The sequence below is a fragment of the Oryx dammah genome, unplaced genomic scaffold, assembly GCF_014754425.2.
Source record: "Oryx dammah isolate SB20612 unplaced genomic scaffold, SCBI_Odam_1.1 HiC_scaffold_12, whole genome shotgun sequence".
Taxonomy (NCBI): domain Eukaryota; kingdom Metazoa; phylum Chordata; class Mammalia; order Artiodactyla; family Bovidae; genus Oryx; species Oryx dammah.
In genome coordinates, this window is record NW_024070196.1 from 13,051,794 (window position 1) to 13,077,739 (window position 25,946).

The window sequence follows — 25,946 nt, forward strand, 5'->3', positions numbered from 1 at the left end:
TATTATAAGTCTCAATTTCACTGGCAGTTTCTTATGAGGTTATATGCATGCCCAACAAATGACCTAGTCATTACATTCCTAGGTAATTTGCCCAAGAGAAATAAAGAGTTCACAGCAGCTTTATTTTTAATAGCTTCAAATTGGAAATAACCCAAATGCCTATCAACAGGTGAATGGATAAACAATGTGTAGTGTGTCCAGAGAATGGAATATTACTCAATAATGAAAAGAAATGAACTGCCGATCCATGAATGGATCAATCTCAAGATGAATTTTTCCCGCAAATGAAGTCAGGCAAAAAGAGGGTTCATTCTGAAAGAGTTTAATTCATATAAAACTGTAGAAACTGCAAACTAATCTACCGTTTCTGTTATAAACTGAACTGGACCCCAAAACTTACCTGTTGAAGTTCTAACACTCAGTACCTCAGGATATAACTATTTAAGGAGACAGTTTTTTGAGTTTCCCTGGTGGCTCAGATGGTTTGCCTACAATGCAGGAGACCCAGGTTTGATCCTTGGGTTAGGAAGATGCCCTGGAGAAGGGAATGGCAACTCACTCCAGTATTCTTGCCTGGAGAACTCCGCGGACAGGGTGGCCTGGTGGGCTACAGTCTGTGGGGTCACTACAGTCTGTGCAATTGCAAAAAGTCAGACATGACTGAGAGACTAACACTTTCAGTACTTTAAAGGGGTTGTTGTTGTTGTTCAGGCTCTCAGTCGAGTCAACTCTTTGCGACCCCATTTAAAATGAGACCATTTGAATTAGCTCTAATCCAATCTAACTGGCATCCTTTTAAGAGGACATTTTTAGTCAGATGGATGCAGAGAAAAAAATCATGTGAAGTCTCGTGGAAAAATTTTCCATCTACAAGCTGAGGAAACAGTACTCAAATCAACTCTGAGAACACTTTGATCTCAAACTTCTACCCTTCAGAACTGTGTTAAAATAAATTTCTGTTAAGTCAGCTGTGTGTGTGTTAAGTTGCTTCAGTCATGTCTGACTCTGTGAGACCCTGTGGAGTGCAGCCTGCCAGGCTCCTCTGTGCATGGGATTCTCCAAGCAAGAATACTGGAGTGGGTTGCCATGCCCTGCTCCAGGGGATCTTTCCCACCCAGGAATTGAACCCACATCTCATGTCTAACCTGTATTGGCAGGTGGATTCTTTACCACTAGCACCACCTGGGAAACCCTGTATTAAGTCACCCAGTCTGTGGTATTTTATTATAGCAGTCCTAGAAAATCTGCCTGCAAAGCAGGAAACTGGGGTTCAATCCCTGGGTTGGGAGGATCCCTTGGAGAAGGGAATGGCTACTCCAGTATTCTTGCCTGGAGAATTCCATGGACAGAGAAGCTTGGCAGGCTACAGTCCATGGGGTCGCCAAGAGTCTGAAAGGACTGAGTGACTAACACTTTAACTTTTCACTTTCAGCAAACTAAGGCAGTGACGGAAAACATAGTATGGAGAGCTGAGGATGGGGGAAGCCTGGGGTAAACCAATTACATAGGGGGACAGGAAACTCAGTGGGGTCATGGATATGTCCATTATCTGGATTTTGGTGATGATTTCATAGACAGAGACATATATCAAGGGTTCTTAAATTGTATACTTTAAATATGTATATTTTTATTGTGTGATTTGCATCCTCAAGAAAGCTATTTAAATGATTTAACTTTTACACTGCTTTTTGCAGTCGTATGTTCCATATCTTTGTTAGTTTTAATTATGAGGGTACACTATTGTATTTTTATTAACAATTCCTTATTATAACTTTAATTTTAAAATATTGGTATTTTTATGTTGCAATAATCTTAAGCAATACAATTTTATTTTTCTGTGTCTTTGTCTAATGGTGTGATAGGCATACCTCATTTTATTGTATTTTCCTTTACTGCATTTTACAGATACTGTGTTTCTTACAAATCGAAAATTCATGGCAATCCTATGTTGAACAAGTCTTTGGCATCATTTTTCCAAGAATGATTGTTTACTTCATGTCTCTGGGTCACATTTTCACAATTCTCACAATATTACAAACATTTTTGAGACATGGCCCTCCAGCAAAAAAGATTACAACTGACCGAAGGCTCAGATGATAGTTGACAGTTTTTAGCAATAAAGTACTTTTAAACTAAGGTACATACATTGAATTTTTTTAGACATAATGCTTTTGCACATGTGATAAACTACTGTATCGTATAAGCATAACTTTTATATGCCCTAGGAGGCCAAAAAATTCATGTGACTTACTTTATGGTAAAGGTCTGGAAGCAAACCCGCAATATCTCTGAGGTGTACTTATCTACATAAACAGGCAATCTAAAGACTGGAATCTTTAAGAATTTTTTTGTGGTGATTTAGAACAGGGATTATGGGGTTGAATACAGGTCAGCTGTCTATTTCCTCCTCTCTTGTTAATTTAAAGATCCATAATTTCCTCTTTCATGTGTAGTAGGCACTGCCTTTCTGATGCCATCCGAATTTTCAGATGTTCCCGGATATGCTGGATGATCTTTAGAATCACCTGGGGAAATTCGTAAAACAGATTCCTCTGTCCTATCTGTTGCTATTCTGATTCAAGAAACCTAGAGTAGGATTCACAAAATTAGCCTTTTAAAAAATGTATTTATTTATTTATTTGGCTGGGCTAGTTCTAGTTGTGGCGTGCAGGGTCTTCGATCTTCATTGTAGCATGTGGGATCTCGTTTCCTGACCAGGGATTGAACCCAGGCCCCCTGCATTGCGAGTGGGAATCTTAGCTACTGGACCACTAGGAAAGTCCCTAACCATTTTTTATTATAGAACATTTCAAACATGTACAGAGTGGAAGGAATAGTATAATGAATACCCATACACATGTTGCTTAATTTCAACAGTAATTATCTCCATGACCCAGTCTTTATCCCCATCTTTTCCCTTCAATACCATTGATCTGTTGTTTTTCAGAATTTCTCTGGGTGATTGTAATCAACACATAGACCCGCACACATAGTTAAGAGGCTCAACAGTATTCTAATTGTGCATATTAAAATGTAGTCAATTTTCTATTGTTTAACATTTAGATTATCTTCAATTCTTTGTTTATAAAGAAAAATATGTACAACTAGACACACAGTCTTGGCAAAACACTTAGGTCTCAAGTACAGGTTCCAGAATTATACATTTCTTTTCTTTAAAAAAAATTATTTATTTATTTATTTATTTGGCTGTACCTGCCTTAATTGAAGCACTTGGGATCTTTGATCTTCATTGCGGCATGTGTGATTTTTAGTTGTGGCAGGTGGGATCTAGTTCCCTGACCAGGGATTGAACCCAAGCCCTCTGCACTGGGAGCATGGAACCACTGGACCACCAGAGAAATCCCTACACTTTCATGTAAAATGTTTTTCTCATTGAGAGATTTATTGGAAACACAGGAAAATATTTAATGACTATTTATTAAACTGCTGATCTGAATATATAAAAGCGAATACACACTTAGACACATGGGAAATACAAAATAATCATAAATTCTGCAAGCCTACAAAGAGTTTACAATCCCACACTGGGGAGATACAGTAAATCCCTTGTAAGGTGACTTTGTAAATTTGCTTGGGTCAGAGTGAGAATTGAGAAGTGGTAGTGAAAGGAGGGCCTTCCCAGGTGGTGCAGTGCTGAAGAATCCACCTGCCAATTCAGGAGACACAAGAGCCACAGGTATGATCCCTGGGTGGGGAAGATCCCCTGGAGGAGGGCATGGCAACCCATCCCAGTATCCTTGCCTAGAGAATCCCATGGACAGAGGAGCCTGGCAGCTACTGTCCATGGACTCACAGAGAGTCAGACATGACTAAGCATGCACGCTATGAGATGAGTTAAAGGAGAGGTAAAAGGCTGAAAATAGGTGCGGTTTATTTACAGAGATGGTGGACTCTGACTAGCTGTTTGTATAAGAGCCTCAGTCTATTGTGAGGTTTTTTGTCTTTGCAACTTGAACATAAATTGCATTGAACATAGCAATGTGCTGACCTCATAAGGAAGTGACAGCTGCTGAGAGAAACTAAACCATAGTTTGACTCCTCCAATCACACTGGAAATAGGGTGTCAGGACTACAGTCTGAGCTCTGGGGTTTAGAATTGACTCAGTTCATTCTGTTTCACAATGAGGAGGTAGCCAACAGTGGTAACGTGGCAGCTGAAGGCGAATGTGGATTGGTGATGAAGAAATAACATCAGGAAACCTTTTTGGAAGTCCTTTAACATTTGGGATTCCCAAATTTTCAGAAAAAGAAAAATTTTCGAATTTTCTAGGAAAAGAAAAATGTTGTGTGCAACTAAGGAAAGTAACTCTTGTAAATTAAATTCTATTTGGCCCCAAATAGCTCAGTGGGTAAAGAATCTGCCTGCAATGCAGGAGACCCTGGGTTCAATTCCTGGCTCAGGAAGATCCACTGGAGAAGGGATAGGCTACCCACTCCAGTATTCTTGGGCTTCCCTGGTGGTTCAGCTGGTAAAGAACTGATGGCAATATGAGAGACCTGGGTTCGATCCTTGGGTTGGGAAGATCCCCTGGAGAAGAAAAGGCTACCCACTCCAGTATTCTGGCCTGGAGAATTCCATGAACTGTATAGTCCATGGGGTCACAAAGAGCTGGACACGACTGAGCAACTTTCACTCACCATTATTTAATATTGAAAGAAAAATATGCCAGGATACATAGACAAGTTGTAACAAGAACAACAACAACAAATGCTTGGTTAAGTAAGTCTATTTTTCTCTCATAAAACAGTCCACGCCTTCCGGCCTTGAAGCATTGAAGGACTCTGTTTTCTTTCAATTTCTTCATCTGTTCTCTTAGAGTATTGTCTTTGTAGTTAGTGTTGGCTTTGTTTCAACCATGTTTTCAAATGAGCAGAAGGAAAGCAGGAAAGACTGTCGAGGGCAGGAGGCTTCATCTTTAAGGAAATGAACTAGAAGTTAAGGGCTTTGCTGGTGGCTCAGATGGTAAAGAATCTGCCTGCAATGCAGAAGACCAGGGTTCAGTAAGCGAATGGCTACCCGCTCCAGTATTCTTGCCTGGAGAATCCCATGGACAGAGAAGCCTGGCGGGCTACATATACATGGGGTCACAAACTTGCTCAGACATGACTGAGCAACTAACACAAATAGACTGAAAGTTAAACGCATGCATTCTGTTCGCATCTCATTGGCCTAGAGTAGTGACATGGTCACATTTAGTTCCAAGGTAGGAAATGTGTGCAGAACTATGCAGGTAATATTCAGGAGCAATAAAGTGTAAGCTGGAGGACAGTTAGTCTAGCACATAGGGTCTGAGAGAAATAGTTCTTTTTTTGAAAATAGGTTTTTTGTGGGATTTAATTACTTGAATTTTTGTAGAAAACAAACCCAAATGTTATGTGGCAATAAAGCTCAGACGTTCTTAGGATTTTGTATTTTGTAAAGGATTTTATTAATTAAAAAAAAAATCTGCTTACTGGCAACTTTGCTTAGCACAAAGGATATTAAATTAGTGATTATTTTCATGAATTATTGACATGTATTCTATGTCTACCTAGTAAAGGGGCTTCCCAGATGGCTCAGTGGGTAAAGAATCTACCTGCAATGTGTTTGATCCCTAGGTTGGGAAGATCTCGTGGAGAAGGGAATGGCAACCCATTCCAGGATTCTTGCTGGGAAATCCCATGAACAGAGGAGCCTGGTGAGCTACAGTCCATGGGGTGACGAAGAGCTGGACACAACTGAAGTGACATACATACCTAGGAAAGAGAAACAATGGAGTGTTATGTTTGTCTTATTTACTCTGGGAATGTTATTCCAACATTTAGGAGCTTAACACAAGAAATATGCATTAACTCACATAGCTTGTGAGATCAAGAATCTTAGCACTAAGAAGCTCAGCCCTGGGGAATTCCCCGGTGGTCCAGTGGTTAGGGCTCTGCGCTTTCACTGGCAGGGCTTGGGTTGTATCCTTGGTAGGGGGTGGGGTGGGGGCGGGGGTTGAATTCAAAGAAAAAAATAATCTCAGACCTTGGCTGGATGAGGCGTTTCTCATGGAGTTGCAGTCATCTGAAAGCTTGATTGGGTTGGAGGACTCACTTCAAAGCTGACTTACGTGGCTGTCGGCTGAGGCTCCAGTTCCCTACCAGGAGAACTTCTAAGTTTTCCCCATAGCAACCAGCTTTCGCTAGAGTGAGTCACCCACAAAAGAGGAAATATAAGAGAACAACCAAAAACATCTCTTATAACCTGATCTCAGCAGCAATATATTAAATTTGTACAATTTGCTCTATTCTATTGATCACAGAGACCAATCCTGCTATAAAGTGGAGGTGACTATATGGGAGAGTGAATATCAGGAGGCAGGAATCACTGGGGGCCATCTTTGAGAATGCCTACCGTAAATGAATACTGCAGAATGCCTACTTGGAGAAGGAAATGTCAACCCACTGAAGCATTCTTTTTTTTTTTTTTCACTGAAGCATTCTTACCTGGGAAATACCATGGACAAAGGAGCCTGGTGGGCTACAGTCTATGGGGTTGCAGAGTTGGACACAACTGAGCGACTAAACACCACCACCACACCACCTTTTTATTGGAAAAAAAAAGCTGCAGAAAATCTATCATTTTTAAAACAAAAAAATTTCACCAGATACAATTATTAGCTCCAAAGTTTGTCAAACAGACTTGAGGTATTTAACTGTGTACAAGAAAAACAGTTGACACATTTGCCTGGGATGACTAATTTCGTTCTTTCAGATTATATTTGATTAAAACGTCTGCTCTTCACTTTTGGTAATCAGAAATGGCTTCCTCAGAGCGAACATGGTCAGTCAGATGTAGTTTCTTGAAAACTTTCAGAGGTTAATGTTAGCAAGTGAATTTCTATAAGCATTGGTTCAGTTTAAAGTCATAGGATCCTTTAATGTTCCCTAAACAGGGAGCTATATTTGGGGATTTGGCATACAGAGGGTCTGTCTTGGATCAGGTCTCAGAAGGATTTCCTTAAACAGGCCCCCTGGTCAGATACAACAGGTGTTTTACTTCTAATTTTGGAAGCAGAAGCAGGCAGTTTAGAGTGAAGCTGATCTGCACTCAGCAGGAATGAGGATAATAAGTAATTTTGTCAGGACATCAAGTGTAGAAATGACTGGAAATGTGTTATTCTAGTATTCTGATAATAAACCACATTTTTATAAGATTACATAGAATGGTGATGAATTCTGATTAGAGCCTCTGTTTTCTTTTAGTATTTAATGATTCATTTAAAAAATACTGTAAGTCAACTGTAGTGTCAACTAGAGTACTTATTTAAATAATCGTATTCATTTATTTGTACAATTGTGAGTGAATTACATTTTTGTAATGGAAAATAAAGACATGATAGTGTTAATGATGTATTTGGTTTCCTTTTCAAAGTGTTTCAAAGGAATCTGGGGGCTTAAAAAAATAGTGATATTCCATTAAAAAATTTATGTATGTAAGCACATTCAAATAAGATTAAAATATAGATAAGGCTTAAAATAGAAAATATGCTTGAAACACTATTAGCCACTCAAAATGAAATTATTGCACATATAAAAGGTGAGCAAAGCTTTTTAATGACTTCTAAAAATTAATGTAATCACGAATATTGTAGTCATGAACATTTCAATTACAAAATAAGGTTTGATAAATTTTCAAACGTGAGGCCCCTGGAAATATGTTTCTAATATGTTCTCAAGATAATTAGGAATGCAGTTGTCTAGCATGCTAGACACAGCAGATTTTCCATAAATACCTATTAATTTGGAGATTAGCTTCAGAACTCTTATTTCTAAATTACATAAATGTTAGGAGAGGCATGGTTTTCTTTTGGCATATAAGAAAGTCTGTTGCTTATTAATACTACAGAATCTACTCATTTTAAGAATTCAATACTTAAGCTATTTAGATATTACTTTACTTTCTGGGGCTTCCCTGGTGGCTCAGGTGGTAAAGCGTCCGCCTGCAATGTGGGAGACCAGGGTTCGATCCCTGGGTTGGGAAGATCCCCTGGAGAAGGAAATGGCAACCCACTCCAGTATTCTTGCCTGGGAAATCCCATGGACAGAGGAGCCCGGTGGGCCGCAAAGAGTTGGACACGACTGAGCAGCTTCACTTTCACTTTTACTTTCCATTCCTCTGTGGGTTTAAAAGGCAAGTCATGTTTATAAAAAGAAAATGCCATATTGTAAGTAGTGGCAAAATGGGCAGTTCTTTTTGAGTGGAATGAGTGCAATCGTATATTTTAAATTATATATTTTTAAAGAAGGAAAAGCAACAGGTTTGACTTGAAACTAGATTTTTCTAAAAGGGATTCTGAAGTGTATTTCTCTACAAAATGTACAAAATTCAATAGTGGGACAAGAAAATTCATTTAGGTCAGAATCCTTTTTTTGCTTTCTCTAAAAACAGCACCATTGGATATCTGAATTTTTAAACCTTAAGAAATCAAATCTAAACGTTCCAAGGAGAGTGAACACACGAGTCATTGTTTGCACCAAATACTGAAAACAGATTTCTCAAATAGAATTTTCAGTAATTTGCACTGGACTCTCACCATCTGGCCTGCCTTGCCCCCCATTCCAAAGAATCTGTTTGACCACATGTCTAAATCTACAGTAATTCTTCCATCTCCCCAGCCCCACCCTGCCGCACCATGGCTTCAAGAGTAGATTTTATGATTAACCGTGTATTTAAAAGATTGGGATACCAGATGCTGTTGTACTTGAATAAAAATAAATCTCTGGTGTCACAAAAACAAGCTGGATAAATTCTAGGTTCTAAAGGCATACACTGTCATTCAACTTCTCAGGGTGGGAAGTTGAACAGGAATCCTCCAGCAAACACCGCTGGATCCCAGGGCACGTCCAGCATGCTATCAAACAATTACAAGATGGTTTTCTAAAAAGGAAAAAAAAAAATCTTAAGTTTTTCCGACTAGCGACACCCCTTTGTGCTGGGGTGGGCAGCTATAGTGGAAGGGTGAACCAAAATGTCTGTGGCAAAGGCATCATCTTGCGATATATCGCCAGAGCTGTACTTCTAGTCTCGAATAGGAATCAGCAGTCCACGGCTGATTTATGGACAGCCTGTATCGCCCCGCACGATGCGAGTTCCAGGAGCCTTCGCCAATTAGGTCTATTTTCTGCTTAAGCCGTTAAAGCCACCTCCATGGAAACGTCAGGGGAAGAGGCCGGGGGGAGGGGAGCAGACAGGTGCGCCCTCTGTTTGGAAATACACAAAGGGCCGACCCAGCGGCCTCCGTGTCCCTGGCAACTCCACGCACGCAGGGCGCGCGCACATCCCGCAGGCCCGCGGCGCAGAGGGCGGGCCGCCGGCCGGGCGGGGCGGCGCGCGCAGGTCTCCGCGCAGACCCTCGGCCTGCTGGAGGACGCGCGGTGCCCGGGCAGCGTGAAGCCGGCTCTGGGTGGCGGCGGCGGCGGCCGCGCTGTAGGGACTTGTAGTCCGCGCGCCTCCCGGGCGCCTCCCCGCGCCGGGTAGGCCGGTCGCGCGTCCCCGCCCGCCGCAGGCCGACTTCCTGCCGCTGCCTAAACTACACCTCCCGCCGTCCTCTCCGCGGTCGGGGCCGAAAGCGAAAACACAGTCTGGGCTGCGAGGGTGCTGCCCTCCCGCCGGGCGCCCCCGCCCACTCCCCGCCCCTCCGGCGCCCTCCTGCGAGGTGGGGAGACGGTCAGGCCGCGCCTTTCTCTCTCGGCTTCTTCGGCTCCCGGTGTGGGCCCCACAGGCCTCGCTTTCACCAAGAGTCTGGGCCGGCGCGCTCGGGTTGCGGGGCTTTCCTCTCTTCCGCCGGGTCTGGCGAGGAAACTTGTGTGTGTGTGGGGGCGGGACCCCGGGGCCCCAGTGGCTGAGCCGGGCGGCGAGGCCCGCGTCAAGTGACTGCTCGCTTGCGGGTTTTGGTGAATTCCCCGCCTCGTTTCCCCCGGGCGCGTGGCCCCGCGGGAGGCGGCCGCGTGCGCCCGGCCATGCACTAGGCAGGGCTCCCTATGCGCGCGGACCGCCGCCTCGGGCCGCCGCCGCCGCCTGCTGCCGCCCGCCCAGCGCGAGCCGGAGCCCGAGCCCGAGCCCGAGCCCGAGCCCGAGCCCCAGCCCCTGCCCCCCCCCCAGCCGCTGCCCGCCCCCGGCCGGGGCGTCCAGGAACCGGCGGCGCGGCCATGTGGGGCTAGCCCGCGCCGCGCCCGGCCTGCTGCGCGACCGGCAACATGGAGGCGGCCGTCGGCGCCCCCGACGGCGGCGACCGGGGCGGCGCGGCGCCCCGCGAGGACGCGACGCCCATGGACGCCTATCTGCGGACCCTGGGCTTGTATCGGAAACTGGTCGCCAAGGACGGGTCGTGCTTGTTCCGAGCCGTGGCGGAGCAGGTAACGGGGAGGAGGCCGGAGGGGGCGATCGGCGGGGGGCCGGGTGGGAAGCGGCGGGCGGGCTGCCCGCCCCCCTCAACCCGGGCTGCGCGTGGCCCCGCAGGCGTCACAGCGGCCCATTGTCGCCCCGGAACCGGACGCTGCCCTGCGACTGGGAGCTCCGAATCGAAACTTAAAAACCTGTAAATGATCTGGGTGTCGTCCCTCCTGGCGAAGAGGTAATGAGTTGAAGCTAGCCCGTGAGGCCTGCCGGAGAGTCTGCTCCCTTGCTGGAGGGGTGGGAACTTGGCGAAATGCTGTTTTTCGCCTCCCCTTTTGGCTTTACAAGCACCGCGTTCACACCAGTAAGCAGAATGTTTACTAGAGGAGGTGGTGCACCAGGCTCGACTCGTGGGATCATGATTCCCACCCCCCCCAGCCCCGCCCCGTTACTGGACTTTGGAGCGTGGGGTAGCCAAGCCCGCGGATGTCCGCCTGAGTCAGGAGTGGGGGAAAAGTGCAGTTTGGGAAAACCAGACTTTAGAAAATGTCGAATGTTTGCACGGAATTGTCTTTGAGTAGATTTCACCTTCTTTCAATGTCCTGCAAGGCAGTGTAGGTGAACTAAAAAAAATAATTGACTTAGAAAAAGTGTTTTAAAGTTGCTAGTGGGAAGGAAGACTGTATCTGGGGTCCGTTAGGTCCTTGGCCGAATTCTTCGCCCTTACTGATTAAAATCACTTTGTAATACAGTTCTTGGGAGGATGTTTCTGATTTATTTTTTTGGTAAGGGAGCTTATTCCCTATTATGTAACACTGTAGTTGGTAGGTGTGCAGCCACCCAGATCCATCCTGTATTAAAAAATAGCTGTTGAATAAGTTTCACGTTGCTGCCCTGGTGTGTATTTCCTACCGTTTTCCTTTGCTTTCCTTTGGCCTAAGATTTACCCCTTCCCTCTCCTGCCCCGCTTTGGAGTTTTTCTGTTTCTCTCACCTTTTTTAATGCTAAGTAGCTTTCGGAATTTCTTTTTGTGAGTAAATGTTTTCCTAAACATCTATAGACCAGTCTATTCTTGTTTTTTTCAAAGTCCAAAGGCCAGACACTTATTTTCCAAAGGCCCTCGTTTTCACATCAGTAGCATAAGATACTCTTTTTTTTTTGGAAACAAGAAATTGGTGTAGCTAGTCCAAACCTTTGCATTTTGCGGCTGGCATTGTCACTCATTCTTCGCAAAGCTCCCCAAACTGAGCTGTGTCTTTTTCAGTTCAATTGATTTCTCTTATTTTTAGAATTTTTTAGGATGTTCTAGTGTTGCTTTGGGAGATGTTCACACAAACAGATCCCAGTCTTTACTATTAGTAGGTAAACAGTCTGTCCCATTGGTGAGTTTTCCGGATCACCATCTGTCCTGCTTCATCCGCCTCAGCCTCCTGAGTCTCCTCATCACCTCCAGAAGCAGAGGGAAGATGTGGAAGTGAATTCAATCCCTATTGAAACATATTATTGGCTCTAGCAAGAGTTTGGTAAGGAAAGAGGTGGAAGCAAATAGAAATACAAGAAGTATGGTGCTTATTTGGAGTTGGATTATACACATCACAGTTTATATTGAAGCAGAAAGGTGTGGCTGGTTTCAGAACTTCATACCAAAGATAATTGGCAAACTCGATTGTATAGACTCTCTTTTTAAGTAGAAATGAACAATAGGTAGCTGGCTACATGAAGAGCTCATTGCTAACAATAGTTAATGCATTTTATTATATCTCACTGTGATGGGATTTAAATTAGGCTTGAGGGAATGTCCCTTCCACTTACGGGAGGCTGCCTTTTAGTACACTGAGCTTATAGAAAGTTTGCTGCGGTGGCTCTTGGGGCAAACTCTGTTCTTCGGTAGACACGGACCACAGGTGTAGTCTTCATGGCCAAAGGTGGTGTGTGTATTGGTGGTGGGGAGGGAAGTAACGGCATCCTCAGGCTGCCCTTCAACAGTGTGCACAAAGGATTTACTTTTTGCCAACAATTTCTCCAGTAATATTAGAGTAATTACCATTTCTACCAGGGAGGCACAGTAAGTGATCTAAATGGCAGCCTTTGACGGGAAATGCAGGGGGAGAGACTTGATTTAGCCAGTCTTCCCCTCCAGATTACCTGATTTAAATAACCCCTTCCCTTTTTACGCTTCTGGCCTGGGGCCTGCAGGAGGCCTGACCTGAATCAGCTCTGTGGCCCTGGAGCTAAAAATAGGGCCCTCTTAGAGGGCTTGGTGAAGCAGAGTGTCTCAGCCTTTCTCTGTGTTTATTATCTGTCTGCCCTAAGATTGGAAAGCCTCCTATTTCTAGGTTATTTTCATGTATATAATAATTTGCAAAGATATTTGTCATACCATTTGAATTCTTCCTGAGTGCCCTTGAACTTGCTTTTCAACAGTTGTGGTTTAGCCTCCTTTCTCTTGACATTCCTTTGCTCTATAAAGCCCCAGCACCCTGGGCACCTCATACTGAGAATTTTGCTTCTGAGTAATGGGTTCAAATTTCATGTGCTAATGAAATGTTTGTTGAAGGAGAAAAAACATGCCTGTCATTGTGTTTGATGTAAAATCATAAGCTTTATTCACTTATATCTGCCACCTGTTACTAGGTAAATGGCTGTAAGACTAGCTTCACTGTGCTAATGGCAGAAATGCCCTATCGGATGACACTGGTTTACTCAGACTAATATGTTGATTCATAATAGCGTCTAGCATAGCTTCTGTGAAGGAAATGTTACTAAATGTCATGTGTTGAATGGGCAAAAAAATTGTGTGGTGGTGATTTTTGCATTTGGATAGTCCTTCCAGTACTGGAGGCTTAGAGTATGTAAACATGGATGCTTTTTTGTAGTTCCTAAAGACAGCAGTGTTCGCATACTTGTTAAGCTGAAAGCCAGCTAGTATGCTGAAAAGCAACGCATTGCTAACCTCAGTTAGTGCATCGTCAGAGTATCTGAATTGAATGTAAAGGGACCTGCTAGCTCTCCAGGCAATTGCGCCTCTTGGTTCCGTGGGTATAAAAGAGCCTTGGCTGTTATCCAGAGAGACCTGTAGCAGGTGCAACCGGAGCTTCCCTTTTCCTGAATTCTCTGCTCACCCTGAACATAAGGGAGACTCACTCAGTTGAAACTGTAACTCTTAAAGCTACTTTATAATAATAGAAATTCTCAAGAGCCCTGGATAGTAGTTTTGAGATGTTATTTTAAATGTCAGTTTTTTTCCCTCCTGCCTTGACCTTGTAGGGTAGCAGGAGCACCTTCCTTTAAGACACCCAGTAATTTTAATCTCCTTTTTTTTTTTTTTTTTAGCATGGTAAAGTATTAGAGACTGGCCAGAGGGTTTCAAAACAAAGCTTTAGACTTTCATTAAGAGGCAAAATGCCAGTAAGTTATTCTTTGGTTGAACTAGTTGTTTAACAGAAGACAGCAGAGGCTGCAAAGTGAGAGGGTGTGGATCATCTCCGTAGTATGGCTTATTTCAGTTGGTGCTTTAAGATTTGGGGCAGAAGAGCACGTTTGAAAGCCATTGGGATGATAACACACAGAAACACGATTGCATCCTCTGTGCTGCTCCCTGGATGTTCTTTCCAGGATCGTGTAAGCTGAGGATTTAAGAATGAGTGCCTTAATTTTTCTCAAACCACGGTGGACTTAGATTTATACATAAGGCAGGTAATTCAAAGTTACTGGGAAAAAGCAGTTTCTCTAAGGGCAGAAAGCCTCAAAGACTTATTTTTTTTGTTGAAGTCACCTCTTCGTTCTCTTTTCCAACAAGCTGAGGATGAAGCTGAGCGCTGCGTGGCGGGGATTCTGTCAGCTCTGCTTTGTGACGAGTGAAGTAATAGTAGAGGGGTGGCTGGGAGAGGAAAGTGTAAGCTTCCAAAGATTTCCCCAAAGGCGTGGTCTCAGTGACCTACAGGGGAAATGGTGACAAGCTCTCCATCGAGTGACCTCTGGCTTAAGAGGCGCTGTTGTTGGCATGTGCTGTGTCAGCTCTCAGGTTAGTGGGAGATGAGAGTCAATGCAGAGTTAGGAGTGACAGAAAGGGAAGCGGAGACTGGCATCCGTTGGTGGTGAGGTTGTGTTGGGTGTGGAAGGAGGTGTGGGCCAGGCTGCGCAGCGTCTCCTAACAGAGGGCTTGCGAGTATGCTGCTCTTCCCCCGCAGGTGCTGCACTCCCAGTCTCGCCACGTTGAAGTCAGGATGGCCTGCATCCACTACCTTCGGGAGAACCGGGAGAAGTTTGAAGAGGTGATTGATCATTTTAACCATGCAACGGTGCCTTGACTTACAGGTGCATGATAGCCATTTGAGTGGGAATGTCACAGGTTGGATCGGATTGTAGGCTATGAAGACAAACCTTATAAAAATGAACTGCTTTTTTGAATTCAAATTCAAATCCATAGTCAGCTGTGGTTTTTTTTTTTAAAGGTTATCTTGTGTTCATTTATTCAGACATTTAGAAAGCTTCTGTGACGCATGGATCACAGAGCCGTGGAGGCCAGAAGGGTGACTTGGGCAGGACCTGAGCACATTACTAGTGAGCCTTGTCTGACATGATCAGGGAGGCTACCGGTTTCCGTGATTGGTGACCGCCTGTGAACTGTAAAAAATTGCAGACCTTGGAGTATAAGAAATAAACTGAGCATAGCTAATGTTGAGCCTCTGATTTTATCAGGAGGCATTTATAGATTTTTAATTTACAGGGTTCATCATTATGAACCACATATCAGAACATTGTAATTATATAAATAATGATTAGTAGTTAATAGAATGTAGTATAGTACAGAATATCTTATCAACTGACTGTAATTTTCTTAGTATGTAGTAGGCTGTGAAATAGATGCCACGGTGACCTATTTTCACTTTACATTGAAAGCCTTGTAAGACTTACTGGTTATTGGTTTTATGATGTAGAATTATCATCTGACAATCTTTAGTGGTATTTTCTCCCCGTTGAGTGCCAGAAGAACATTGACACTTTGCACGTAACTCAATTCTAAGATTTAATAGGTAAATAGTGTTTAAAGGTGCTCTTGGGTTGGAATTCCTATTTTTAAGCAAAATTTTATTACTGGTGACATTTTTCTGGATGCCATGTTTTAAGATGAACAGTAATATATTCCAGGAAGAAGAGCCTGCTTGATCAGAAGATTTGAAAACTTGTCTTATTTTAAAAAGCTGGTAATGTGGAGGCTAGATAAGAGAGTATTATGGCAGAGAGGAAGGTAGGGTAGAGAGATAGTCTTTAACTATTTGAAGAAACTACAAGTGAATTAGTTAATATTGGCTCCAAAGGTAAAGCTCTGTTAACAGTAGTGGAAATGTCAGCAGGCATTGTTTTAAGTGCTTTGCATATCTTGATTCAGCTCTTACAGTCTTAGGCACTATGATCAGAAGTTGAAAGTTCTGAGGGGGAAAGTTTCACTTTCTTTACAGTGACTACCTCTGCCAGTTTCTGTTGACCAGACGTGGAAAAAAGTCTAGGGTCGAAGGGTGTGCCTTTTTTGTTGAAAATGTTTAGTCAGGGCCTAGGTAAGTAGTTTCTGATTATTAAGAAGAATCAGTTGGATGGAGGCTTGTGTCAGACCACAGCTTAAGTCTTTTGCAACTTTAAATGTTTCTGTGGGGTTGTTTTATTTTTTTAAATTCTGTAAATAATAAACTGATAGAGAACAGTAGCCTCTGATTGGTGGAATATTTCAAATATGTGGCTGTTTTAGTGCAAGTATGTATTTAAACTTAGGATAGTTTTCGAAATTAGAGTATATCATCTATAAAATAATTAATCTCTGTCTTTAAAAAAGGGCATTTAAAAGATTTTTATAGACCAAGCAGTATATTTTAATGTTTTTAAGTATATCACTTTGCTAAATTAACCGAGACTTTAATTGAAATAAAATTGAAATTGGTATTTCAGATGAATGTCTTTTAGAGCTTTCTCAATTAAATTAGTGCAGCTGCTATGAGAAAAGCAAAAAATGTAATCATATAGCTTGAATCAAATCAGATTTTTTTGTGTTTTTGTTAAAATAACAATGAGACAAGCTGGATTAGAAAAATGTTGATTCTTCAAAATATCTTTAGCATTATTAGTTCTTGTCTTTGTTTTTAGTATAATTGATCTAAGAGACAATGACTTCATATTTGTTAGAAAACTAATATTTCTTAGCTCTTGCATCTGTCTGTAGCTCTCTTCTAAGCACTGGCCATTGCCCAGTTGGTCTTTAAGTGCTGCTATAATCATGTAAATTCTCTGTTGACGTCACCTGCCGTGACCTGGCACTGCCCCCCCCTCGGCCTGATGGTCCTGCCTCTGCTCCAGGCACAGGCAGGTGTGCTCACCCGACTCTTGCTGTGCAGGTGATTCCTCCCCACTGCCGCCTCCTCACAGGGTGCCGCCCACCCTCCAGACCCTGTCCAGGAAATGCTTCCCAACAGTGTTTCCTTCTTTAAATTCTGCTGTATCTTTATGATGTTTTCTTAATATTTTCTACATATTTTCATAATTAGATTTTTTCTGTGTGTGTGTATATATATAACTATTGTATCCAAGGTTTGTGTAAAAATTCAGTAATTCACAATGAAGAGATTAACTTTTGGTGGATTTCTAATAGGCCTTTTTCTCTTTTTGCAGTTTATAGAAGGGTCATTTGAAGAATATTTAAAACGTTTGGAAAATCCACAGGTATGTAGTACTCTGAGATGTTTCTATGTTTTAATATATTAAATATGGTGAGGTTGGTATTAGAGTGCATGGAGGAGCTTCTGCCTTAGGTGCACGTGTAATAGGAAGACAGCTGCTGCCACGAGCGTTGCCTCACTCGGCACAGTCATGCTTTCTTGATCTGTCATGATGCCCGTGAACGTAGTATAAAAGACCTGAGATGACACCGCCGAGGATTTCCAGAGTGTGGTGTGGTTGTGTGTGTCGGGCTTGGTGGACAGGGCGGTGTTCGATTGCTTCCTTATTAGGCAGCTGACCAGACAGGTTGCATCCATTCCCCTTCACGTGGTCCACATGAGAAGCAGGAAGAGGCTGCCGAGGGTTGGAGGACAGCCCCTCCCCACCGACTCCCCTTGCCAGCACTTTCTCAGTCACTTGGAAATTAAAAGAATTTTTCTGTTTCCTATTTTCTCCTCCCCTGCTGAGAAAACTAATGCTCTTTGTGTAAAAATCCAAATGTTAACGGAAGGCCATGTAGAATAATGTTCCCTCATCCCCAGAGATAATCACTGTGAGATTTAAAACGACAACAAAGAAGACGCCAAGAGGAGTCACATAGGGAGGAAAGGGTATACTAACAGGAGTAAGGTGTTTGATCATTGTGTGGGGTCTCTTCGATTCCCTGACTCTAAGTTGAGTGCTTGTTGTGAGCTAAGAACGGCCAGGCCCCGGGGATGCCGAAGTCACTGGGCTTTGGATGCTGTTCCCAGCGGTGTCCCTGCAGTAGGGAAGGGTGTCGAGCACCAGTGAGAAGGCACGTGTGTCCGAAGAAGTATAGGTGTGATGCTACAGTTGGCGTCCTTGTTCCGTCACTTCAGTCCTCATCTGACTTGGTGTGACCCTGTGGACTGTAAGCCCACTAGTCTCCTCTGTCCATGGGATTTCCCAGTCAGGAACACTGGAGTGGGGTGCCATTCTCCTCTCCAGGGGATCTTCTTGACCCAGGGATTGAACCTGAGTCTCCTGCATTGGCAGGTGGATTCTTTACCACTCTGCCACCTGGGAAGCCTGTGTCACAGATAGACAAGATGAAACACCAGAATGTTAACAGTTCTCGCCAGCTATGACTGGTGATTTTTATTTCCTTTGTGGAAGATGAAGGGAACGATGAAGACCATTTACTAATTTTTAGTCAGGAAAAAACCCACAGTATCATTTTATGGTGATCTTTGTGAACAGTTGCGTCTCTTAGGCTGAGAAAGGGTAGAAGAGACATCCTGAGAGAGAAGGGGACAGGGAGGGGAGTGAGGCGGCGGAAAGGGACTGGAGACTGATTCGGGGGCCTGCAGGGGAGGGGCGCCGGTGCTGCAGAGCTGGGAACAGCTCTCTCCTTCCCAGGGTGCTGGCCGGCCAGGGGTGTTAGTCCCAGGACACTCTCCTCCCCACGCTGGGCAGGCCTTCTCCAGGTGTTGCAGGTGGCTTCCAAACAGAACAGGTGTGTGCTCTTATTAGCAATAAATATTTCTGTTTCTCTTTCTCCCCGATACGTGGAATGTATGAAAGGAAGAGAAACGTAGTCAACTGATAAGCTCCATTGCCTCACTCATGTTTCTCAGAGAAAGAGAACTTCCTCCTTTTTTTTTTCTTAAAAATATCAATGGAGCATTTTGAAAAATGCCTCAAAAAGAATATATTTTTGTCAGCTTTACAGAGGTAAAATGGACATATAATAGATGCTTTAAGTTTATGAAATCTGACAGAGGCATGCAGCTGTGTGATCCCCCCCACAAACACCACACAGGGCGTTTCCGTCACTCCAGAAGTGTCTCGTACGTTTTGCCAGTTGATCTCTACTCCCCTTACACCCACCCGTGTGCGAAGCTTTGCCTTCTCGAGACTCGAACAAATAAAATGGTATAGCTTGTAGTCTTCACATGTCTGGCTTCTTTCACTTAGCATAATGGAAGCATTTTGAGATTCATCTGTGTTGTCCTTTGTGTGACAGTTCATTTTTATTGCTGAGTGGCCATTCCTTGTATGGATGTACTGCACCTTGTTTTAGCAATTTGCAAGTTGATGGATATATGATTTCTTCCCAGTTTGCTGCTGTTATTAAAGCTGCTAAGACTATTTGGTTGCAAGTCTTTCTATGGACAGATGTTTTCTTTTCTCTTAATTAATATTGTTAATATTATTGAGAGTGCAATTCCTGGGTCATACGGTAAATGCATGTTTAACTTAATGAGAAATTGCTAATCTGTTTTCCAAAGTGGCTGTGCCGCTTTGCTTTGTCATTAACAATAAGTGAGAATTCCAGCTGCTCTGCATCTTCATCAACACTCAGTATCGTCAGCCTTTTAAAATTGTAGCTGTGGCTACCCAGTTAGCGGCTGTGTGCTGGTGTCTCGTTGCGATCTTAACTTGCATTTCTCTAGCCATGTTGAGAATCTTTTCATGTGCTTACTTGCCATCCGCGTGTCTTCGGTGGTGAAATGTCTTGCTCATAGACTCTGTCCTTTATTATTTTTTGTTGAATTATAAGAGTATTTTATACCGAGTATAATACATTCTGTATTGGATATGTATTTTCCAGTACTTTCTTCCTATTTGTATCTTGTCTTTTAGTGTTCTTAATAGTGTCTTTTGAGGAACAAAAGTTTGCTTTTGATGACTATCTAAGAACATTTAATTAGTGTTTTTGATACAGTGTGGTTCTTTACAAGATTAAAAATAGATTTTGTAGAAATGCTGTGCTCTTAGCCACAGTGAGAAAGTAGGCTAAACATAGAGTGTTGAGTAAGTAAAACTATAGCATTCAGGTGGAAGACAATGATAGAACATAAATTAAGAAAAAAGTCAAAATTGTTAGAGAAGGCAAGCTATAATAGCCATTGTCTACTTAACCAGACTACAATAGAGTTTATCCTGAAGATTAAATACTTACAAAATGGTACCTTATTTGAGACGTAGTGTCTCATTGACACTAGAAGTGATACAGTGCATTCCGCACAGAGTGGAATAGCTTGGGGTTATGATCTCAGCAGAAGGTTTCAGGGAAGGATTTCTTCCATACCAGAAGGTATTGCTTGTGGAGTTTTGAGAGGCTGTGATTGTTAGGCAGAGGCCTATTTTAATAAATCTGTTTTAATGCATGGCACCTATTTCATTTTGAAAACAGAGCCAACTTTAAAGATTTATTGAAGTGCAAAATCTGTGGGGAAAGATGATCCTTTTCTGAGAGGATTTCAAACCATCATCCAAAATCCTCTCCTTATCTCAGATCTCTTCTTTGAAGGTGAAAGTGGCAGCATTCATTTACTGTAGTTCTTATTTTTAGTAACTCTTGGTATTAAGTCTTTACTAATTTCACAGGTAGTTTAAGAATACATTCTAATGGTCAAGATTTATTACAGAATGAAGAGTGAAAATCCTTACTTTTCCCCTCATCTTTAAATTCCTGTTTCCACTGTCAATTTAGGATGTATCCTTTCTGTGTGTATGTGTATATATATATTTATTTTGTTTTGCACAATAGGATTATTTTACTGAATTACTTTTTCCACTTAATAGTCTGAGTGATCTTTCCAGGTCATTTCATTGGAATATAGCTCATTCTTTTTGGTGATTGCATGATATTTCTGTACATAGTTTGAGTGAAGGATAAATTATTTAATTATTCCTTATCTGTTAGTGGAATCTTGGGGCTATCTTAAAAATTTTTTTTTAAATTAGTACAGATAGCTGTAGTGGCCATCCTGTTTATATACACTTTTGTGGACATATGAAATATTTCTTTAGGATAGTTTTATAGAAGTTGAATTGCTAGGTTACATTAAAGAGTATTTAAATTTTTGATATATACTGGCCATTTCCTTCTGAAAAGCTTAAGGATTTAAAGTGACTCCTTTAGTACTAAAACTTCTACCACATGTTAAAATGATTGCTGGCACACTGCTTTCTTTGTACCTTCGATTATTCTGAAGAGAGCAGACCTGCCCTTTCTCACCCTTTCTGGTCCTTGAGCTCTGCTTCTAGGCAGTGTCCTGTTTCCTGGGCACATACTGTGTGCTGGGCTCTGTCCTGAGTGCTCAGCTGGAATCTTTGCCTTCTGCGAGTTCTCAACTTAGAGACACTACTCTGTCATCCTGCCACATCAACAGGAATTCTTATTCCAGCCCTGTTACTAAGGATATTTGTTACCAAGACTTGGGCTGCTTTTTAGTGTATATTATAGCCCGTTTTATAAAAATATTTTTATAGTATTCTCAGTACTAATAATAATGAGCTCTTTGGGCCATTAAAGAGAATGCGTTTGAGTCAGTTCCAGGATGAACCTAGAGCCAAGTAAGTTAGAGAGAGAGAAACAAATACCATATATTGACACATATATATGCAGTCTAGAAAAATGGTACTGATGAACCTATTTGCAGGGCAGCAGCGGAGATGCAGACAGAGACAAAAGATGTGTGGACACTGGGGAAAGGAGAGGGTGGGAAGAATTGAGAGAGTAGGTGGAAGCATATATATATTACTGTATGTAAAATAGATAGCCTGTGGGAATTGGCTGTGTGATGCAGGGAGCTCAAACTGGTGCTCTGTGACAGCTTAGAAGGGTGGGCTGGGGTGGGAGGTGGGAGGGAGTTTCAAGAGGGAGGGGACATCAATGTACCTATGATTGGTTCATGTTGACACATGGCAGAAAGCAACACAATATTGTAAAGCAATTATCCTGAAATTAAATAAATTAAAAAAATATTAATGAGCTCCTCTAGCTAATTAGGTGTATCATATAAAGATGTATACTAAGGTATTATAAAAAGTAGACACTTATGGGCCAATGTTTTTTCTTCAATACAGGAATGGGTTGGACAAGTGGAAATAAGTGCCCTTTCTCTTATGTACAGGTAAGCCCTGTAATCACATAGGTAAACAAAAATAAAGCCAGTGGAGAATTAACACGTTCCATTGTAAGGGAGTTGTTAAAATAGCAGAATCACTTACAAAGCTTCTAGAGAAATGATTTCCTACTTTCTCAAGGCTGCTAGCATTGAATGACTAGAACAAAGGCAAAGCACCATATTGTCAGTTTTACAGCTTTTTGTCTGATCAGGTGAATGCTTAATTTTTTCTTTTCAAAATGTCTTTATAAATTTCATCTCCACGCTTTCTGTGGTTTTGAAGTCTACTTTTAGAATTATATTTGAAGTTATATGTAAAATTATATTTAAAATTTTACTTGTTTAAAAGGATACTTTTTGCTTAAGTGTGTTGCCACTTAGTTATCCATTACTGCCTTCTGTTTACTGCTCTTTCTCCAGCACCTAGAATGTTGCTTGGTGCACTTGACTCTTGAGTGAGTGAATGAAGGACTGAATCTCAATTTGTGAAGTGTGTTTCATCAGAAATAATTTCTAAATGTTATTTTCAGGAAAGATTTTATAATTTACCAGAAACCAAATGTTTCTCCTTCACAAGTAACTGAAAATAATTTTCCTGAAAAGGTAAGAATTGTTCTAAGTTTTTCTAAAGGATTTAAGTAAAGGAACGACTCACTTGCCATCTTGACTGCCTGAGCTATAATTTTTAAGTGACTTTTTTTTTTTTTAAAGTTCTTATTAATCATTCACAAGTTTTATTATTTTGTATTTGTTTTTCTGTACAAATGTTGAACTCTCTTGTGACATTTTATTAGAGAAAAATAATTGAGATGCCAGTGTATGTGATTAACTAGACTATTACTGTTTTACATCAATATATACATTAGATAGAAACATAACTTGTGAAAATAGGTTCTACTGTTGCATCCAGAAACACTTAACTGTGATATATTTCCCATTACAGAGGTCGTTTACTGGGTACGTTGTTGTTATCTAGTCACCAGGCAGAAACAACTGAAAAAGATGTAAAGCCCAGAAAGGGGGGAGCAGGGAAACACCATGATTCATTACTAGAGAATTTTGTTTTCATGATCTGCATTGGGTTATGCAGCCCAAGTTGAAGTATCTTGTCACCACGTTTACGGTGGCAAGGGGAAGGGAGCCAAGGTAAATATGCCTTTGTAAGGACTTGTGGGTGTCCGAGGTGCCTGGCTCTGGATCTGGCCTTTACAGTGTAATTTTTGGAATATGATGTAGTCTAAGCAAAGTCAATGTGCATTGCTCTTTGCATAAGTGATCGATTATTTAGAAGGTACATAAAGCTGTAAAGCAGAAAAAAAATGTACTTTTGATTCTGCTCCTTAGAGGTAAGCATCATTAAAGTTTTAGAATATTTTCTTACAGTCTTCTAACCCTTCTCTTTCAATAGTTGAAATCATTTGTTCTTAAAGATTGTGTGTGATTTTGTGATGCAGTAAGCGTTTCCCCAAGTCATTAGGAATTTCTGATTCCTGGCTTTGTATCCATTTCAACGTATGGATGTACCATGACCACATTACAGCTTTAGGTTACTTCTAAAACATTCTACCTGGAAATTTATTAACTAGTAACTCAGAGATATTAGAGATGTAAGTAGCTGTGTAAATGTTGTGTGTGAAGGGCTGAAGGATGTATTCTGTTTTTCCCTTTCAGGTATTCCTGTGTTTTTCAAATGGAAATCACTATGATATTGTCTATCCCATAAAGTATAAAGAGAGCTCGGCTATGTGTCAGTGTAAGTATCACCCTTGTGTTGATTTAGAAATTTTCTTCCTAAGCTTGATGGTCTTGAGCAAACAACTCAGGGCAGATACACTGTTTTGTTGTGTAAAAATATATTTCTGAGAACTTTAGGTTACCAAAAATCTTAATACTCTAGTAAAAACTTGTTTCAATAGGAAAAAGGTGCTAGTAGATTAGAGTTTGGCTTGTAAATACGAAGTTATATTTTCCTGTGGTAATCAGTATCATTAATAAAGATTTGTATGTTTTTAAAGCTTTTAGTGCATAGCTCGAAAATCTCAGTGATTCAGGAAATCAGTATTTGATTGTCTTTGTCACTTGACCAGGGTCTCTTGACCCTTTGCTATTAATATATAGGGCACATAATTCTTTCTTCTGGGGGTCATAGAATGTTTAGCATCTATTATGCCAATAGTGAGGCTTCCCTGGTGGCTCAGATGGTGAAGAATCTGCCTGCAGTGCCGGAGAACCTGAGTTTGGTCCCTGGGTCAGGAAGATCCCCTAGAGAAGGGCATGGCAACACACTCAGTATTCTTGCCTGGAGAATTCCGTGGAGGGGGAGTCCGCGAAGTCGCGGAGTTGGACACAGCTCAGTGACTGACTGACTTTCTGACATGCCAGTAGAGCTCTCTCTCGCCCATGTGACAACCACAGATGTCTCCAGACATTGCCAGGTGTTTCCTGGGAGGATAAAAGCCTCTCCACCTCTCCCAGTGGGGAATTACTGCTGTGGCAGCGCCTTCCTCCCTTCTTTATCTCCTTTATCATCTGTTCTGACAAAGTGCGCATGGCCCGTACAGAGCACGTGTGCCGGGCACATGACAGCCTTTTCTCCCCTGTTCTTTAGCTAAGGGGGAGCAACCAGCAAAGACAGCACATGGCGCCAGCCTTTTCAAAGCTGGAATGTCCAGCTTTGGATTGACTGGGAGCGGCAGAGAACCTGGCCCAGGATGCAGACAGCCAAACTTCACATCTCAAAACAGATCAGTTTATAATTTTATATTACTTGTATTTAATGTATTTAAAGCTAACAATAATACAAAAAGGTATCACAGCTGTGAGCCAAAGCTGATGAAATTCAACACACACAGTGAGCAATGGCTTAACTATGGGTGTACACACTGTGCTAAGCCTCTACATACTGCTTTCATATTTAATCCTAGCACAGTGAAGTGCTCTTATTCCAGCTGTTCTCATGAAGAAACTGAGAACTAGAGAGGTCACACAACCTACCCAACCGGAAGAGGCTTGGATGGAAAACTTAAGGAACACTGTTTGCTAGAAAGAAGATACCTTTTCATAATGGACTAAAAAGAAACCATTGTAAAATGTGTTCTCAGCAACCACTGAAGCATATTGAGACAATGTTTCTGCTTTACAAAAAGAGGAAAACAAAAACAAACCCACACTCCAGAAAGCATAGAAATATATTACCAAATGCTCCGAACCTCTGCAGGAGTTCAGGCCTCTCATTTGTTTTAATTACAGCAAACCTTACGAAAACAAGTGCACTAAGAATTCATCACAGTGGTGTCTACCCCTCAAACGAGTCCCCAAGAGACCCCCTTTCTCACCATCTTGTATCTACCTCAGTATCATCCAGACAATAGGCAGTGATGATTTTGAACTAACTGACTGCAAAGACAGAAGTCTGGTTGCTCTCTAGGTAATTTTCTGATTAAACTGTGTTATTGATCATAAGGTGTTAGAATGTGTTTAGTTAAGGTTTCAGAAGCTTGGGCGTCTCAGTTTTATGTTAGAACATAAAATTAATGCTGTGTAACATCTCTTTCTTGTTACCTGCAGCTCTGCTTTATGAATTGCTGTATGAGAAGGTATTTAAAACTGACGTCAGTAAGATCTTGATGGGCCTAGACAGCTCTGAAGTAGCGGACGAAGACAGCAGTGAAATATCAGATTCAGAGGATGACAGTTGCAAGTAAGAGTGGCTTTGCCCTAAAGTACCTTTGTAGTGCCATGCAAGGAAACAGCTCAGCAACTGTCTTTGTATGGGGTTGCCTCACTTAGGTATTATGGTATTTCCAAAGTACAGCAATCTGCAGCAGAAGTTTCTTTTTTCCTGCCACTCCTATTGTCTCATTTCTATTATGGGACTGTTTCTTTCGGAATTTGATTTTTTGTTTATTTTTGTTTGTTTTTGGTAAGCATCTATTCCGGTGTAATCATGCGTATATCTCTGAAATAGATTTGGTTCT

The 25,946-nt window shown here is 41.9% G+C and overlaps 1 protein-coding gene and 1 long non-coding RNA gene across 2 annotated transcripts in view; one reads left to right on the forward strand and one right to left on the reverse strand.

Annotated features, from left to right (window-relative positions):
• Window positions 1-4,644: 4,644 nt before the first annotated feature.
• Window positions 4,645-6,454, reverse strand: LOC120870887. The gene is made up of 3 exons (XR_005722883.1): window positions 6,029-6,454; window positions 5,598-5,739; window positions 4,645-4,935 (listed from the first exon to the last, which is right to left on the reverse strand). It is a non-coding gene; the product is annotated as an uncharacterized LOC120870887 (long non-coding RNA).
• Window positions 6,455-10,186: 3,732 nt separating this feature from the next.
• The window catches only part of OTUD4 (OTU deubiquitinase 4), a 46,031-nt gene continuing 30,271 nt past the window's right edge, over window positions 10,187-25,946 (forward strand). The window contains exons 1-7 of the mRNA XM_040250432.1: window positions 10,187-10,401; window positions 14,572-14,655; window positions 17,042-17,092; window positions 21,929-21,975; window positions 22,500-22,572; window positions 23,641-23,722; window positions 25,537-25,669. Coding sequence (XP_040106366.1) covers window positions 10,243-10,401; window positions 14,572-14,655; window positions 17,042-17,092; window positions 21,929-21,975; window positions 22,500-22,572; window positions 23,641-23,722; window positions 25,537-25,669 — 629 coding nt within the window. The 5' untranslated portion in view covers window positions 10,187-10,242. The remainder of the gene's footprint in view (window positions 10,402-14,571; window positions 14,656-17,041; window positions 17,093-21,928; window positions 21,976-22,499; window positions 22,573-23,640; window positions 23,723-25,536; window positions 25,670-25,946) is intronic.